The sequence below is a fragment of the Palaemon carinicauda genome, chromosome 37 (assembly GCF_036898095.1).
Source record: "Palaemon carinicauda isolate YSFRI2023 chromosome 37, ASM3689809v2, whole genome shotgun sequence".
NCBI classification, from domain to species: domain Eukaryota; kingdom Metazoa; phylum Arthropoda; class Malacostraca; order Decapoda; family Palaemonidae; genus Palaemon; species Palaemon carinicauda.
In genome coordinates this window covers 66104998-66123117 of record NC_090761.1, presented here as the reverse complement: position 1 = coordinate 66123117, position 18120 = coordinate 66104998, and the positions used below count along the sequence as shown (strand labels likewise).

Sequence of the window (18120 nt, the reverse complement as noted above, 5' to 3'; positions counted from 1 at the left end):
TGGTTCTCTATGGGGAGGAAGGGAGGGTCGATTAAATCATGATTATCGGGTAAGTATATTCAAAAATTTATTTTATTAATAAAAATAACATTTTTCAATATTAAACTTACCCGATAATCATGTAGCTGATTCACACCCAGGGGGGTGGGTGAAAACCAGTGTACAAGATTAAAGGATAGCTAAGTATCCCATATTTCATATAATCAGTTATCCACAATAACAATGAAATAATAAGTACCTGGTAAGGAAGTCGACTTGAACCGTTACTCTGCCTTTAATAAGATCGTCTTCCTTACTGAGCGCAGCGTTCCTCTTGGGAGGCTGAATCAACTCAAAGGTGCTAAAGTATACAGGGCTGCAACCCATACTAAAGGACCTCATCACAACCTTTAACCTTGGCGCTTCTCAAGAAAGAATTGACCACCCGCCAAATCAACAAGGATGTGGAAGGCTTCTTAGCCGACCGTACAACCCATAAAAAGTATTCAAGAGAAAGGTTAAAAAGTTATGGGATTATGGGAATGTAGTGGCTGAGCCCTCGCCTACTACTGCATTCGTTGCTACGAATAGACCCAGGGTGTAGCAGTACTCGTAAAGAGACTGGACATCTTTGAGATAGAATGATGCGAACACTGACTTGTTTCTCCAATAGGTTGCATCCATAACACTCTGCAGAGAACGGTTCTGTTTGAAGTCACTGAAGTAGCCACAGCTCTCACTTCATGTGTCCTTACCTTCAGCAAAGCAAGGTCCTCTTCCTTCAGATGAGAATTTGCTTCTCTAATCAGAAGCCTGATGTAGTAAGAAACTGAGTTCTTAGACATTGGTAGAGAAGGCTTCTTGATAGCACACCATAAGGCTTCTGATTGTCCTCGTAATGGTTTTGACCTTTAGATAGTACTTAAGAGCTCTAACTGGGCAAAGTACTCTCTCCAGTTCGTTCCCCACCATGTTGGACAGGCTTGGGATCTCGAACGACTTAGGCCAAGGACGGGAAGGAAGCTCGTTTTTAGCCAAAAAACCGAGCTGTAAGGAACATGTAGCCGTTTCAGATGTGAAACCTATGTTCCTGCTGAAGGCGTGGATCTCACTTACTCTTTTACCTGTTGCTAAGCACACGAGGAAAAGAGTTTTTTAATGTGAGGTCCTTAAAAGAGGCTGATTGGAGCGGTTCAAATCCTGATGACATTAGGAACCTTAGGACCACGTCTAGATTCCAGCCTGGAGTGGACAACCGACGTTCCTTTGAGGTCTCAAAAGACCTAAGGAGGTCCTGTAGATCTTTGTTGGAGGAAAGATCCAAGCCTCTGTGGCGGAAAACCGCTGCCAACAAACTTCTGTAACCCTTGATCGTAGGAGCTGATAGGGAGCTTACGTTCCTTAGATGTAACAGGAAGTCAGCAATCTGGGTTACATTGGTACTGGTTGAGGAAAACTGCATTGGCCTTGCACCAGCTTCGGAAGACTTCCCATAAAGACTGAAAGACTCTGAGAGTGGATGTCGTCCTTGCTCTGGCAATCGCTCTGGCTGCCTCCTTCGAAAAGCCTCTAGCTCTTGAGAGTCTTTCGATAGTCTGAAGGCAGTCAGACGAAGAGCGTGGAGGTTGGGAGTACCTTCTTTACGTGAGGTTGACGCAGAAGGTCCACTCTAGGAGGAAGAGTCCTGGGAACGTCGACCAGCCATTGCAGTACCTCAGTGAAACATTCTCTCGCGGGCCAGAGGGGAGCAACCAACGTCAGCCGTGTCCCTTTGTGAGAGGCGAACTTCTGAAGTACCCTGTTGACAATCTTGAACGGCGGGAATGCATACAGGTTGAGATGGGACCAATCCAGCAGAAAGGCATCCACGCGAACTGCTGCTGGGTCTGGAATCGGAGAACAATACAAGAGGAGCCTCTTGGTCATCGAGGTAGCGAATAGATCTATGGTTGGCTGATCCCACAGGGCCCCAAGTCTGCTGCAAAAATTCTTGTGAAGGGTCCACTCTGTGGGGAAGACCTGACCCTTCCGGCTGAGGCGATCTGCCATGACATTCATATCGCCCTGAATGAGCCTCGTTACCAGCGTGAGCTTTCGATCTTTTGACCAAATGAGGAGGTCCCTTGCGATCTCGAACAACTTCCTCGAATGAGTCCCTCCCTGCTTGGAGATGTAAGCCAAGGCTGTGGTGTAGTCGGAGTTCACCTCCACCACCTTGTTAAGCTGGAGGGACTTGAAGTTTATCAAGGCCAAATGAACTGCCAACAACTCCTTGCAATAGATGTGAAGTGTCCTTTGCTCCTGATTCCATGTTCCCGAGCATTCCTGTCCGTCCAGTGTCGCACCCCAGCCCGTGTCCGATGCGTCCGAGAAGAGACGGTGGTCGGAGGACTGAACAGCCAATGGTAGACCTTCCTTGAGAAGAATGCTGTTCTTCCACCACGTTAGAGTAGACCTCATCTCTTCGGAAACAGGAACTGAGCCCGTCTCTAGCGTCATGTCCTTTATCCAGTGAGCAGCTAGATGATACTGAAGGGGGCGGAGGTGGAGTCTCCCTAACTCGATGAACAGGGCCAGCGATGAAAGTGTCCCTGTTAGACTCATCCACTGCCTGACTAAGCATCGGTTCCTTCTCAGCATGCTCTGGATGCATTCTAGGGCTTGGAAGATCCTTGGGGCCGACGGACAAGTCCGAAAAGCTCGACTCTGAAGATCCATACCCAAGGAGACAATGGTCTGGGATGGAACGAGCTGAGACTCCTCAAAATTGACCAGGAGGCCCAGTTCCTTGGTCAGATCCATAGTCCATTTGAAAATCTCCAGACAGCGACGACTTGAGGGAGCTCTTAAAAGCCAGTCGTCTGACGGAGCCGGACACAAGATCATGATACTGCTGCACAGTCTGTAAACTGTCAATCATGGGCAAGCGAGGAAGTACAGTGACAACCCGAATCTGTCTAGACTGTCTGGGTCGTACAGACAACTCCTTAACGGGTTGCTGAGGTTGCCCACTGCGTCACAACAAGTCCCTTCTGTTGGTTGTTGAACGTCTTCCCCGTGACACATTGACTCCGTAAACAAAAAATCCTCTAACAAGGACTAAGCTTGGACTGCATGTCATGCAACACAGCTCAAGGTCTATGGGAGCAGGTGTGGTAACAGACGGGATTAGCGGCTGAAGTGTAACCATTACCTTCCCTGAAAGCATGTTATGCTTAAATAAAAGTCCATAAGAGGTTATGCAGCTAAAGGCTCCCTCCAAATGACAGAGTCCTCAAGGGAATATCAGAAGGAGGGAGAAAAGAACTTTCTCATCTACAGGGACCTTATCCTAGAAAAGCTAAGTTCTCTGAGTGAGGGTTCACTGGTGCAAAGCAGCAGACTAGAAGGCAACGTTATGAAACTGCTTGACAGTCTAGTGAGTTGGCAACAACCCAAGATGTGTTGAGAAGCATGCGGTAAGGTATGCAGAGCATGATGTATGCAGAGTATGCTGTATGCAGAGCATGCTGAATGCAGAGCATGCTGTATGCAGAGCATGTTGTATGCAGAGCATGCTGAATGCAGAGCATGCTGAATGCTGAGCATGTAGGAAGTAGAGCCTGCTGTAAGCAGAGCCTGCTGAAAGGAAAGCAGAGCGTGTGCATGGCGTTTAACATTTCTCAGAAATTCCATGACCAGTGCTAGAGTGCTTAATGCATGCTTGCATGGGGTTTAAACCATGGTATGCTGAACAGCAGAGTCAGAACGAGCTGGAACAACAACAGAGGTTTCCTCAACTTGAGGGAAAACCTGAGGTTCAGACTGCATAGGCTGAACAACAGACGGAGCAGAAGGCAGGTGCAAGGGTGAAGGAGGTTGACTCCTAGCAAGAGTTGCACCCAAGGATTGTACCAGCTAAGCGGAGGACGGAGGCGGAGTAGTCCGTTCCTGTTCCTGAGAGATGAGTGGAGCATGAGAAGGTTGAGGCTGCGCAGAACAAGGTAAAGTTCTAGCAAGCTGAGGCTCCTGAGGCGCAAGTGCATGGTGTAGATGAGCTTGCCTAGATGAGGGTTGAACTCGGTGCAGCGCTGGTTGAGCAGACAGACTCACGGAGGGGAGAGGTTGTTGTACCCCAACCGAGAGTTGCACCACTGGAGGAGCAGCAAGGGGAGGAGGAGGAAGAGTGTAACTCTCCTGATCCCAAAGCAAGGGTTGCCTTAAAGAAGGCTGAGGCTGAACAACACTGTGAACAGCAAACTCCGAAAGTGGTTCAACATCGTACGCCTGGCAGATGGAGCTGCGACTGGGTGCAGCGAGTGCAGGCGGGTGCAGCACAGGCTGAACGGGTGCAGGAGGTTGGTGCACCACCGGTGCAGGCGGGTGCAGCATAGGCTGAACGGGTGCAGGAGGTTGGTGCACCACCGGTGCAGGCGGGTGCAGCACAGGCTGAACGGGTGCAGGAGGTTGGTGCACCACCGGTGCAGGCGGGTGCAGCACAGGCTGAACGGGTGCAGGAGGTTGGTGCACCACAGGTGCAGGAGGTGCAACACTCTCAGCACGACACTCACGCATCAAGTCCGAAAGCTGTGCTTGCATGGACTGTAGTAGAGTCCACAACATCATACGCCTGGCAGATGGTACTGTGATCAGGCGGAGCGAGTGTAGGAGGAGGGAGTGTAGGCGGAGGCGGTGGAGCAACACTCTCAGCCCGACACTCACTCATCAAGTCCGAAAGCTGTGCTTGCATGGACTGTAGTAGAGTTCACAACATCGTACGCCTGGCAGATGGTGCTGCGACCAGGCGGAGCAGGTGCAGGCTGGGCGAGCACAGGCGGAGCAGGTGCAGGCTGGGCGAGCACAGGTGCAGCGAGAACAGGTGGAGGGAGTGCAGGCGGTGCAACACTCTCAGCCCGACACTCACGCATCAAGACCGAAAGTTGTGACTGTATGGACTGCAGTAGAGTTAACTTGGGGTCGGCAGACACTAAGTTCTGCTGACTTAGAACCTGAGAGAAGAGCCCAATCATATATATCGTTAAAACATATTATTGTTAAAGGAAAAAACTGAAAAGTTCCTTTATTAGGATCAAAACCATTAAGTTAAGAAAGAATGAACAAAACGCTAGACACGGTTACTCTTACTGCAACGTGAAACCGTGAACATTCTTTCTCTATCGTAACGATAGAGTGCAAGTTGAACGTTCTGAACGTCAACAACTGCAGAGACAAAACAAAACGTTAGTTCAGCTTTGAAAACAGTACGAGACTGTCAAAGAAAATCTTTCAAACTCTGTGGCGGAAATAGCATAATATGTTAACAGGTAAAACCGAAATGACGGGCTCAAAGTTTATTAACTTCGGTAAAAGACCGCCTACTATTAGGAAGGTCGAATATAAACAAATATAAAAATTAATTTTAATGAGTTTAAAATAAAAGGAAGTTAATCGAAGAGGCCTATAAGAGGCGGAGAGATATAAAATAAATCTATAACTTTGTTAAGCAAAATTAAGAAAGAGAGTCTATACTCTCTTAGACACCAACACTTCCGTCTAAGGGAAGGGTCGGCCATTGAAAGGTGAACGAGAGTTCATACTCTCTCGTCACCAAAATTAATCAAATTAATTCCAAAAGCTAACTAAGCTAATATAGAAGTTTTCCAGTAAAGCGACAGCCGAAATCAAAGAGAAATACTTCACCAAAGTCGTGAAAATACTCCAAGAACATAAGCGTATCCCAGAACGTCTTGCCGGAAGCACGACAGAGGAATAATTGAAGAGGTGTCAACAAGAAGTACTTGAGTACCTGGCCACAGGTGGCGCTGGTAAATACACCCCCTTCTAGTATTGTGATAGCTGGCGTATCCCTCCATAGAATTCTGTCGGGCAACGGAGTTGACAGCTACATGATTATCGGGTAAGTTTAATATTGAAAATAAATTTTTGAATATACTTACCCGATAATCATGTAGCTGTCAACTCCGTTGCCCGACAGAATTCTATGGAGGGATACGCCAGCTATCACTATACTAGAAGGGGGTGTATTTACCAGCGCCACCTGTGGCCAGGTACTCAAGTACTTCTTGTTGACACCTCCTCAATTATTCCTCGGTCCACTGGTTCTCTATGGGGAGGAAGGGAGGGTCGATTAAATCATGATTATCGGGTAAGTATATTCAAAAATTTATTTTACTAATAAAAATAACATTTTTCAATATTAAACTTACCCGATAATCATGTAGCTGATTCACACCCAGGGGGGTGGGTGAAAAACCAGTGTACAAGACTAAAGGATAGCTAAGTATCCCGTATTTCATATAATCAGTTATCCACAATAACAATGAAATAATAAGTACCTGGTAAGGAAGTCGACTTGAACCGTTACTCTGCCTTTAATAAGATCGTCTTCCTTACTGAGCGCAGCGTTCCTCTTGGGAGGCTGAATCAACTCAAAGGTGCTAAAGTATACAGGGCTGCAACCCATACTAAAGGACCTCATCACAACCTTTAACCTCGGCGCTTCTCAAGAAAGAATTGACCACCCGCCAAATCAACAAGGATGTGGAAGGCTTCTTAGCCGACCGTACAACCCATAAAAAGTATTCAAGAGAAAGGTTAAAAGGTTATGGGATTATGGGAATGTAGTGGCTGAGCCCTCGCCTACTACTGCATTCGTTGCTACGAATGGTCCCAGGGTGTAGCAGTACTCGTAAAGAGACTGGACATCTTTGAGATAGAATGATGCGAACACTGACTTGCTTCTCCAATAGGTTGCATCCATAACACTCTGCAGAGAATGGTTCTGTTTGAAGGCCACTGAAGTAGCCACAGCTCCCACTTCATGTGTCCTTACCTTCAGCAAAGCAAGGTCTTCTTCCTTCAGACGAGAATGTGTTTCTCTAATCAGAAGCCTGAATAGTAAGAAACTGAGTTCTTAGAACTTGGAAAAGAAGGTTTCTTGATAGCACACTATAAGGCTTCTGATTGTCCTTGTAAAGGTTAAGACCTTTTTAGATAGTACCTAAGAGCTCTAACTGGGCAAAGTACTCTTTTCAGATCATTCCCCACCAAGTTGGACAGGCTTGGGATCTCGAACGACTTAGGCCAAGGACGTGAAGGAAGCTCGTTTAGCAAAAACCGAGCTGCAAGGAACATGTAGCCGTTTCAGATGTGAAAACAATGATCCTGCTGAAGGCGTGGATCTCACTTACTCTTTTAGCTGTTGTCAAGCACACGAGGAAAAGAGTTTTTAATGTGAGGTCCTAAAAAGAGGCTGATTGGAGAGGTTCAAATCTTGATGACATAAGGAACCTTAGGACCACGTCTAGATTCCAGCCTGGAGTGGACAACCGACGTTCCTTTGAGGTCTCAAAAGACCTAGGGAGGTCCTGTAGATCTTTGTTGGTGGAAAGATCCAAGCCTCTGTGGCGGAAAACCGCTGCCAACATACTTCTGTAACCCTTGATCGTAGGAGCTGAAAGGGATCTTACTTTCCTTAGATATAACAGGAAGTCAGCAATCTGGGTTACAGTGGTACTGGTTGAGGAAACTGCATTGGTCTTGTACCAGCTACGGAAGACTTCCCCTTGAGACTGATAGATTCTGAGAGTGGATGTTCTCCTTGCTTTGGCAATCGCTCTGGCTGCCTCCTTCGAAAAGCCCCTAGCTCTTGAGTCTTTCGAAAGTCTGAAGGCAGTCAGACGAAGAGCGTGGAGGATTGGGTGTACCTTCTTTACGTGAGGTAGACTTAGAAGGTTCACTCCTAGAGGAAGAGTCCTGGGAATGTCGACCAGCCATTGCAGTACCTCTAAGAACCATTCTCTCGCGGACCAGAGCGGAGCCAACCAACGTCAGCCGTGTCCCTTAGTGAGAGGAGAACTTCTGAAGTACTCTGTTGACAATCTTGAACGGCGGGAATGCATACAGGTCGAGATGGAACCAATCCAGCAGAAAAGCATCCACGTGAACTGCTGCTGGGTCTGGAATCGGAGAACAATACAACAGGAGTCTCTAGGTTATCGAGGTAGTGAACAGATCTATGGTTGGCTGACCCCACAGGGCCCAAAGTCTGTTGCAAACATTCTTGAGAAGGGTCCACTCTGTGGGGATGACCTGACCCTTCCGTCTGAGGTGATCTGCCATGACATTCATACCGCCCTGAATGAACCTCGTTACCAGTTAGCTTTCGATCTAAAGACCAGATGAGTAGGTCCCTTGCGATCTAGAACAACTTCCACGAAAGAGTCCCTCCCTGCTTGAAGATGTAAGCCAGGGCTGTGGTGTTGTCAGAGTCCACCTCCACCACTTTGTTAAGCTGGAGGGACTTGAAGTTTATCAAGGCCAGAATAACCGCCAACAACTTCTTGCAAATGATGTGAAGTGTCCTTTGCTCCTGATTCCATGTTCCCGAGCATTCTTGTCCGTCCAAAGTCGCACCCCAGCCCGTGTCTGATGCGTCCGAGAGGAGACGGCGGTCGTGTTTCTGAACAGCCAAAGGTAGCCTTCCTTGAGAAGAAAGCTGTTCTTACACCACGCGAGAGAAGACCTCCTCTCTTCGGAAACAGGAACTGAGACCGTCTCTAGCGTCATGTCCTTTATCCAGTGAGCAGCTAGATGATACTGAAGGGAGGGGAGGTGGAGTCTCCCTAACACGATGAACAGGGCCAGCGATGAAAGTGTCCCTGTTAGACTCATCCACTACCTGACTGAGCATCGGTTCCTTCTCAGCATGCTCTGGATGCATTCTAGGGCTTGGAAGATCCTTGGGGCCGACGGAAAAGTCCGAAAAGCTCGACTCTGAAGATCCATACCCAAGGAGACAATGGTCTGGGATGGAACGAGCTGAGACTCCTCAAAATTGACCAGGAGGCCCAGTTCCTTGGTCAGATCCATAGTCCATTTGAAATTCTCCAGACAGCGACGACTTGTGGGAGCTCTTAAAAGCCAGTCGTCTGACGGAGCCGGACACAAGATCATGATACTGCTGCACAGTCTGTGAACTGTCAATCATGGGCAAGCGAGGAAGTACAGTGACAACCCGAATCTGTCTAGACTGTCTGGGTCGTACAGACAACTCCTTAACGGGTTGCTGAGGTTGCCGCACTGCGTCACAACAAGTCACTTCTGTTGGTTGTTGAACGTCTTCCCCGTGACACATTGACTCCGTAAACAAAAAATCCTCTAACAAGGACTAAGCTTGGACTGCATGTCATGCAACACAGCTCAAGGTCTATGGGAGCAGGTGTGGTAACAGACGGGATTAGCGACTGAAGTGGAACCATAACCTTCCCTGGAAGCATGTTATGCTTAAATAAAAGTCCATAAGAGGTTATGCAGCTAAAGGCTCCCTCCAAATGACAGAGTCCTCAAGGGAATATCAGAAGGAGGGAGAAAAGAACTTTCTCATCTACAGGGACCTTATCCTAGAAAAGCTAAGTTCTCTGAGTGAGGGTTCACTGGTGCAAAAGCAGCAGACTAGAAGGCAACGTTATGAAACTGCTTGACAGTCTAGTGAATTGGCAACAACCCAAGATGTGTGACGGAGAAGCATGCGGTAAGGTATGCAGAGCATGATGTATGCAGAGTATGCTGTATGCAGAGCATGCTGTATGTAGAGCATGTTGTATGCAGAGCATGCTGAATGCAGAGCATGCTGTATGCAGAGCATGTTGTATGCAGAGCATGCTGAATGCAGAGCATGCTGTATGCTGAGCATGTAGTAAGCAGAGCCTGCTGTAAGCAGAGCCTGCTGTAAGGAAAGCAGAGCGTGTGCATGGCGTTTAACATTTCTCAGAAATTCCATGACCAGTGCTAGAGTGCTTTATGCATGCTTGCATGGGGTTTAAAAATCAACATAATGTTTACCTTACATTCATAACTCATGATTCATATTTTTGCCATGGTTTGAAAAAGGAGGTAAGGTATGCTGAACAGCAGAGTCAGAACGAGCTGGAACAACAATAGTTGTGGTTTCCTCTTCAAGACTCTGTTGAGGGAACGCCTGAGGCTCAGTCTGCAAAGGCTGAATAAAAGACAAGCAGAAGGAAGGCGCATGGGTGGAGGAGGCTGACTCCTAGCATGAGTGGTTGAACCCAAGGGTTGCGCTTGCTGAGCGGTTGGCGGAAGCGGAGTAGCAAGTTCCAGTTCCTGTGGTGTGAGCGGAGCGCGATGAGGAAGAGGCTGCGCAGAACAAGGTAAATGTCTCGCAAGCTGAGGCTCCTGAGGCGCAAGGCTAAGGTGTTGTGGTGCTTGCCTTGTGGAGGGTTGAGCTCGCTGCAGCGAGAGCTGAGGAGACTGACTCATGGACGGGAGAGGTTGTTGTACCTCAACCGAGTGTTGCATCACTGGTGGAGCAGCAAGTGGAGGCGGAGGAAGAGAGGTATAATCCTCTTGATCCCAATGTAAAGGTTGCCTTAAGGAAGGCGGAGGCTGAACACCACTGGGAACAGCAAACTCAGCACGTGGCTCAACATCGTACGCCTGGCAGGTGGTACTGCGATCAGGCGGAGCGAGCGTAGGCGGAGGGAGTGTAGGCGGAGGCGGAGGAGCAACACTCTCAGCCCGACACTCACGCATCAAGTCCGAAAGCTGTGCTTGCATGGACTGTAGTAGAGTCCACAACATCGTACGCCTGGCAGGTGGTACTGCGATCAGGCGGAGCGAGTGTAGGCGGAGGGAGTGTAGGCGGAGGAGCAACACTCTCAGCCCGACACTCACGCATCAAGTCCGAAAGCTGTGCTTGCATGGACTGTGGTAGAGTCCACAACATCGTACGCCTGGCAGGTGGTACTGCGATCAGGCGGAGCGAGCATAGGCGGAGGGAGTGTAGGCGGAGGCGGAGGCGCAACAATCTCAGCCCGACACTCACGCATCAAGTCCGAAAGCAGTGCTTGCATGGACTGTAGTAGAGTCCACTTGGGGTCGGCAGAAACTACAGTAGGCTGAGGTAAAGCCTTAACAGTCGAGCTCTGTTGTGGCAGAACCTTACTCCTCTTAGGCGGAGTGCATTCAACTGATGACTGAGGAGAGTCAGAGCTAACCCAATGACTGTGAACTCTAACTTCGTACGTCTGGCATAGGTCTGGACTTTACGTTTAAAAGGTCTTGAGACCTGAGACCAGCGTTTTCTCCCCTAAATTTCTTCTGCAGACGAGCAAAATAAGGGCTCAATCGTCTGCGGGTGGGAGTGACGGTCTCGGTAAGACACGCCCACAACCACCGAGGATACTTCTGTGCGCCGATCAAGGCCTGCTGAACCCTTCTGCCCTTCGACATTGGTTCTCCCCTGGGCTTGGGAGCTTGCAAGAGGTCCCGGACTGGGAGGACGACTGGCGCGCACAAAAGTACCCTCACGCACAACACTGACATACTTTGCGCTAATCACTTATCACTTTGATTTCTGTTTGCACTTATTTCACTGAACTCGAAACTTTAAGTGGTTTGTACCTGAAACACGCAATTCTATCCTTTCTCAAAAGTTAGTAATTGCGAAAACAGAATTACAATGTAACAGAAAAATCTAATGAAAGATAATTCAGTGGCTGGAAAGAGACTAAACACTAGATCACTCTAGAAACGTTTAGTTTCTCCCCCTAAAGAGACTAGGGAGAAGAGCAAAAACGATAACGACGTTACTCGTACGCCTGGCAGGCTTGAATGAAACGTTTATCCTCTTTCTCCCTCCGTCTCTATCTCTCTCTCTCTCTCTCTTGACTTAGAACCTGAGAGAAGAGCCCAATCATATATATCGTTAAAACATATTATTGTTAAAGGAAAAAACTGAAAAGTTCCTTTATTAGGATCAAAACCATTAAGTTAAGAAAGAATGAACAAAACGCTAGACACGGTTACTCTTACTGCAACGTGAAACCGTGAACATTCTTTCTCTATCGTAACGATAGAGTGCAAGTTGAACGTTCTGAACGTCAACAACTGCAGAGACAAAACAAAACGTTAGTTCAACTTTGAAAACAGTACGAGACTATCAAAGAAATTCTTTCAAACTCTGTGGCGGAAATAGCATAAAATGTTAACAGGTAAAACCGAAATGACGGGCTCAATGTTAATTAACTTCGGTACCAAGAAAAGACCGCCTACTATTAGGAAGGTCGAATATAAACAAATATAAAAATTAATTTTAATAAGTTTATAATAAAAGGAAGTTAATCGAAGAGGCCTATAAGAGGCGGAGAGATATAAAATAAATCTATAACTTTTGTTAAGCAAAATTAAGAAAGAGAGTCTATACTCTCTTAGACACCAACACTTCCGTCTAAGGGAAGGGTCGGCCATTGAAAGGTGAACGAGAGTTCATACTCTCTTCGTCACCATAATTAATCAAATTAATTCCAAAAGCTAACTAAGCTAATATAGAAGTTTCCAGTAAAGCGACAGCCGAAATCAAAGAGAAATACTTCACCAAAGTCGTGAAAATACTCCAAGAACATAAGCGTATCCCAGAACGTCTTGCCGGAAGCACGACAGAGGAATAATTGAGGAGGTGTCAACAAGAAGTACTTGAGTACCTGGCCACAGGTGGCGCTGGTAAATACACCCCCTTCTAGTATTGTGATAGCTGGCGTATCCCTCCATAGAATTCTGTCGGGCAACGGAGTTGACAGCTACATGATTATCGGGTAAGTTTAATATTGAAAAAACAGTCTTACACAATGGAGTATTCACAATTTGAAATACTGTATTGTACATATAAATCTTATGGAACGGCATAAATTTATTATAATTCACTAAGGCAAAACATCCCCCTTGGAAACCATGGGTATAGTGCTTAAACCCGGTTAAGTAGGAGTACTCTAGCCCAAGCTTTACCCCAGTGATTTTGATAGATGAGTTGCCATAGCCAGCATGTTCCAATAATACACACTGTCTTATGCAGTAAAGATATGAGTTTTAATTCTGTTTTCTATGCTTCACTGGTATATCGTGTCCACCATACTGCATTTACTCTGAAGAAATAATCAAACCAGAAGGTTGAGCCTTTAGCCACTAACTAGGGTACCCATAAGGTAGCCTCTATAGTTGGAAATATAAACTGTGTATTCTGTGATGTAGAAGAGAATGTAAACCACTTCATATTATATTGTCCACCGTATAGTGACATACGAAGAAGAACAATAAAGGTCCAACAACCTTACAAAGAAGATAGTGCACAAACAGTTGGAAAATTCCTTTTCTATGAAGAAAATATTGAGAATAAGAAAAGTTTCCTACAACAAATGTGGGTGAAAAGAGAAAAACTTGTGAAAATAAGGAACATACAAAGCTAAAAGACACAAGAGGTGCCGTTGCAAAGGCAAAGCCTCGACCTGAACCTGGTAAGTATATACTGTAGCACAATATTTCCAATGAAGTAGATAAAAAGGGTTCCTAGTGTATTCATAGGTACTTTGAACTGTTCTACTGAAAATAAATGGAAAAAAACCCTATTTAATACAAATTTCAGACATTTTAAAATTCCAAGTTATGATTAAAAAACTACATTCAAAAGGGAAACACATACAAGAACATCACCTAACACAAGATTCCCACCTAACCTAACCTAGGAGCCATATCCTTACATACTTACCTACTACGGACGACTATGACCACCGTATACTTAGCTTACCCCAAGACTAAGTCTCAATCTTGTATATACTTACCAACTGGCTTCACTTCTAGCAAGGTACCACTAAATAATATTTCAGATAAAATAAAAAAGTCCCTCCTATATAGAAAATCAATTTGATGAGTATTAAAAAGATTTATGTCTACCCCAACCAATTAAATACATCCTAAAAACGCAGTACCTGGTCATTCGCCCCCCAAGTAGAATTTAAGGACAGAGAAAGTTAGATTAAACTCTCGTCAAGATTAAATATATGGGAAAATTTAATAATTCCTATATTCCGTACCTGTCCTCACGCATTGATTAAAAATGGAGGGGTGGATGTAGTTCGTTGGGACAGGGTAAGATAAGAGTACGGCATTCTAAGGATACGGCTCCTAGGTTAGCTTAGGTGGAGAACCTTAGGTTAGGTTAGGTAGGAAATATTTGGTTAGGTGATGTTCTTGTGCCTGTAAAATGTGGGTTTTCACTCTGTCCCAACAAACTACGAAGGCTCCAAAATGGACATCAACTAACATGAACTTACCCCCCTAACCTAACCTACAAGTCGTGTCCTTACCTACTTACCTAACGGGGGATCTAACGCCCTCCTGAGAACCCCGTTACACTGCCGTATTCTAAGTTACACATAATAATACATGCAGGTGGCCGCTATCATACATAACCCCCGTGCATGACTTCAATGGCAGATACATATATTGCATAAGCCTACCCGCAGGCTTAGACTAAATCAATTATCCAATGTTAACCTTGGGTTTTGATTATCTATAGGTAAAAGAACTCATAAAACATGTTAAAAATAACAATAAAAACTAGGGTTATGCCAACTTGCCATACCTGTGGTGATGCCTATTTTCTCTATCCTTTTCACGCGATCCAGACCTTGAGCGCCTCTTTCTTTTCTTTTCCCTCCTATCTTCTTTACTCTTCTCCCTATCCTTGTCCTTCTTCTTTGAGGAAGATCCCATTTTTCACTTAATTAAGCAATCGTACGCAGTTGTTAATGTAGTTTGGCGAAGTTTGTTTACAGTGGCAAACGAATAACAAAAGTCTTTTCTTTCTGGTTTACAAGGATATTTAAAGTCTAAAGTTTATTTGGTTAAATTTTTAGTAAAGTTTCTCAAAGAATAAAATTATATTTAGAGGTGGCCGTGCATAATCCTGAAAAAAAAGTAATTAATATATGTATATTTTAGTTAGAACATCATTGTCCAAGAAAGAATATTAGTTTAAAGACTATTAACATCGATAATTTTCCTTTTCTGAAAAAAAACTCAAAATAGCGGTGACGGGCTGATTAAAAAAATGTATTTTCACGATGTGTACATAATACAAACGGTTAAGAGAGGGATGACTACCGTAATTTAATTCTACCTGAAATAATGTTCTAAAAATAATATATTTTAAATATATTAGAAAAGATTTTCAGATATATATGATATCCATAAACTGGTTAATATTAACAGCCACACAACCTCTGCCCTTTATTTCATCCTCGCGCTTATTTTACTTTACTTTAGTTTACTAAATACGTTAAATTATTCTAGTAAATTTAACATAATGACTAGATCGAATTATTTTATCCCGTGTCCATTAACTTAAATATATAGTTTATATTTTTCTCATCTTAATTTATAATGAAACATTACTATTTGTCATATCAAAACGTTTACATGTCACCAAAATAAAGTAGATGAGAGTAGAAAAGTTGTCTCGCCATACACAAATGCAGTCGCAGTTCGCACTTGTAATTTTGTTTATTGTTACTACTTATATCAAGATCACAACAAAATTAAATAAAAATAGAGGTTTGGAGTGGTTTTTTTAATTTAATAATATTCCCTTTATCTATTGTTCAATTCGTTTGTAACTGGAGTATTTTCAGTAATGTTTTGGTTATCCAGGTTATTTATTTTTACTTCTAAACGTTCACAAGATTTATAAGGATCTACAAAACGTTGCAGACTGAGCTTTGGATTTATTGGCAAGAGAAGATGGCGATAACTTTGATAGAAATTCTTTTATAGTAAGACAAACGAGCTAAAATACCCAAGGCCAAAACTTTAGAGCTAGAATATCATTTGCAATAGTAGTTTTGATAAATAATTAACATTTACTCAAAAGATATTAAAAGTTGCAAATCAGTAGCCCTTGACAATCACCAAAATGTAAATATATTATAAAAAGGGAAATACGTTTTAGCAATGAAAGTTATCTAGGTCGTAAATGCTTCAAGGGATAACAATCCCTCTTATGACACGAATGGTAGAAATAAATGAAATAATGATAAAATAACTAATAAAAATAAGTAGAAAGTTATGGAAGATATTGTAAACACCAGTTGAGAAGTTCCACTTAGGATATATTCCAATAAAATATGTAGATCTACAAATATGAATACAATTGGTCGAACATAAACGCCTGAATAGAATAATTGACAGATTTTACACGAATTAATCGTCTTTATTATTTCCTTTGAATGTCCTCAATCCATTCCTATTTTATAATAAGTTTTATATCTTGTTTAGCTTTCAGTTAAACTGCACACAATGTTTGCCTTGAAAAATTAGAAAGGATGATCGTTTAACAGCGTCAATAATTTCTTTAATACATTTCCGAGATTCATCCTTCTCATTATTATTATTATTGTTACGAAGAGCAAATAAACTATAGGCTACTTTGTCTAAATATCAGAACTGACCCGGCTTGGAATAGAACAAGCACATATCAAAGGAAGAAGAGACCCATTGCTTAAAAATAAAAGAATATATATACCAAATGTAAAGAAACAAAAAACAAAATCAAAGAAATTGGATAAAGAAAACTAAGGAGGTACCGATGAAAAGGCATATTTCTACACACGACATCTAAACTTGAATTTTAGGAAGATTGAAATTCTAGATTTCCATATTAGTTATTGGCTTAGCATGTAATGATAGTGTTGATTTTAATTTTATATACTAAAACCATTAATATATAATATTGGGGCCTGGGGGAAACAGTTCAGGTTCTGGGGTGAGACATAGCTTCTAAAGTTATCTTCTTAAACTGTTTTGTCTTTTGCACATCAGGTTTAACATTTCTTTTTATTTCTTTCCTATATTTGTTTCACTAAATAGAAATAATCCTACTGTTTTCTATAGGTCTTCCTCGTATGGTTGTTATACCTCAATTACTTCATTCCTTTCTTTTCTACATTCCTGGCAAAAACAGAAAAGAAAATGTATCAAATCTTCCTCTCATTTTCACGAAAATTACAGTTTACATTCCCTCCATTGTGTCTATATACAATATTTAGTTTTGAGGTACTAGTTCTTGCTCTAAAAAATATCAGTGAAGCAAATATACTGTCATAAAGTAACTCTTCTTTAATTTCTTTCTTCCACGTTCTATATATTTCTAAGCTCACCTTACTTTCTATTTCTTCTTTCCACTTTTCAGTATCCCACTTTCTGGTTTCCGTTTTTATTTCTGCCTTGTTCATTTTCCTTATCTGTTTCATGCCTATACTTAATTATTCTAAGTACTTTGCAGGTTGTTTCCACCATCTTCCTTCTTTTTCTTGAATATCCAGGATAACTGTTTTCAGTATTTCCTTCTTCCCATTCAGGGTACGATTTGATTACTGCAGCTTCCCATTCATCACCCTTGCTTTCATAGATGCACCTATCTCCCCTCTTAGAGTAGTATTAGCTGTGCTTTTAGTGGCACCTAAAATCTTCCTGTAGGCTAAACCCCATTCTCTATTCCTTGTAGTTTCTCTATTGCAGTTTCTGTTAGATTTATACTTGTTCCATACAAAATAGATTGTAAAGCAATACTTTTCCAGAACGTTTTTTCCTATCATTACTTTATTGCAACTTTTCTCAATACTTAAATATGTCGAATCAGCTAATTTTTGTGCTTTTTCTATCATTACCCTTTTCTGAGTTTTAAATATATTCCTATTATTGTCTAGCTTTATTCCCAAGTACGTTAAACTTTCTACTACTTTGATTCCCTCTATGTTATCTGGCTTTTCTTTCATGTTGTAAAAACTTTTCTCCATACCTGAATATGTCGAATTAGCTAATTTTTGTGATTTTTCTATCATTATCCTTTTCTGAGTTTTAAATATATTCCTATTATTGTCTAGCTTTATTCCTAAGTACGTTAAACTTTCTACTACTTTGATTCCCTCTATGTTATCTGGCTTTTCTTTCATGTTGTAAATCAGTTTAGAATTAGGATCCTTAATTTCCTACAAGTACTACTACTGTACTTTGGCTTCCCGGCTCGGCTGGCGGGCAGGGTTGCCATTCTTACGATAATTATCATACATGTACGATTATTTTAGGTCCAGTACGATGTACGATACATACCTTAGGCATATACAAATGTGTGTTTAATTAAACAATTATACTAAAATATTCTGAAATAAGTCAATCATGTAACTCCCTAATAATTATATTGAAACTGTGTACGATAATTTTGGTTGAAAAACGACAATTTTAAGGCTCGTGTACGATAATCCTGTCGAAATAATCTGGCAACCCTGCTGG

At 43.0% G+C, this 18120-nt stretch overlaps 1 protein-coding gene across 1 annotated transcript in view; it reads right to left on the bottom strand.

Moving 5' to 3' along the window:
* LOC137629746 (U4/U6.U5 tri-snRNP-associated protein 1-like) overlaps positions 1 to 14642 on the bottom strand; it is a 32959-nt gene extending 18317 nt beyond the window's left edge. The window contains 1 exon segment of the mRNA XM_068361342.1: positions 14417 to 14642. Coding sequence (XP_068217443.1) covers positions 14417 to 14547 — 131 coding nt within the window. The 5' untranslated portion in view covers positions 14548 to 14642.
* Positions 14643 to 18120: the final 3478 nt, after the last annotated feature.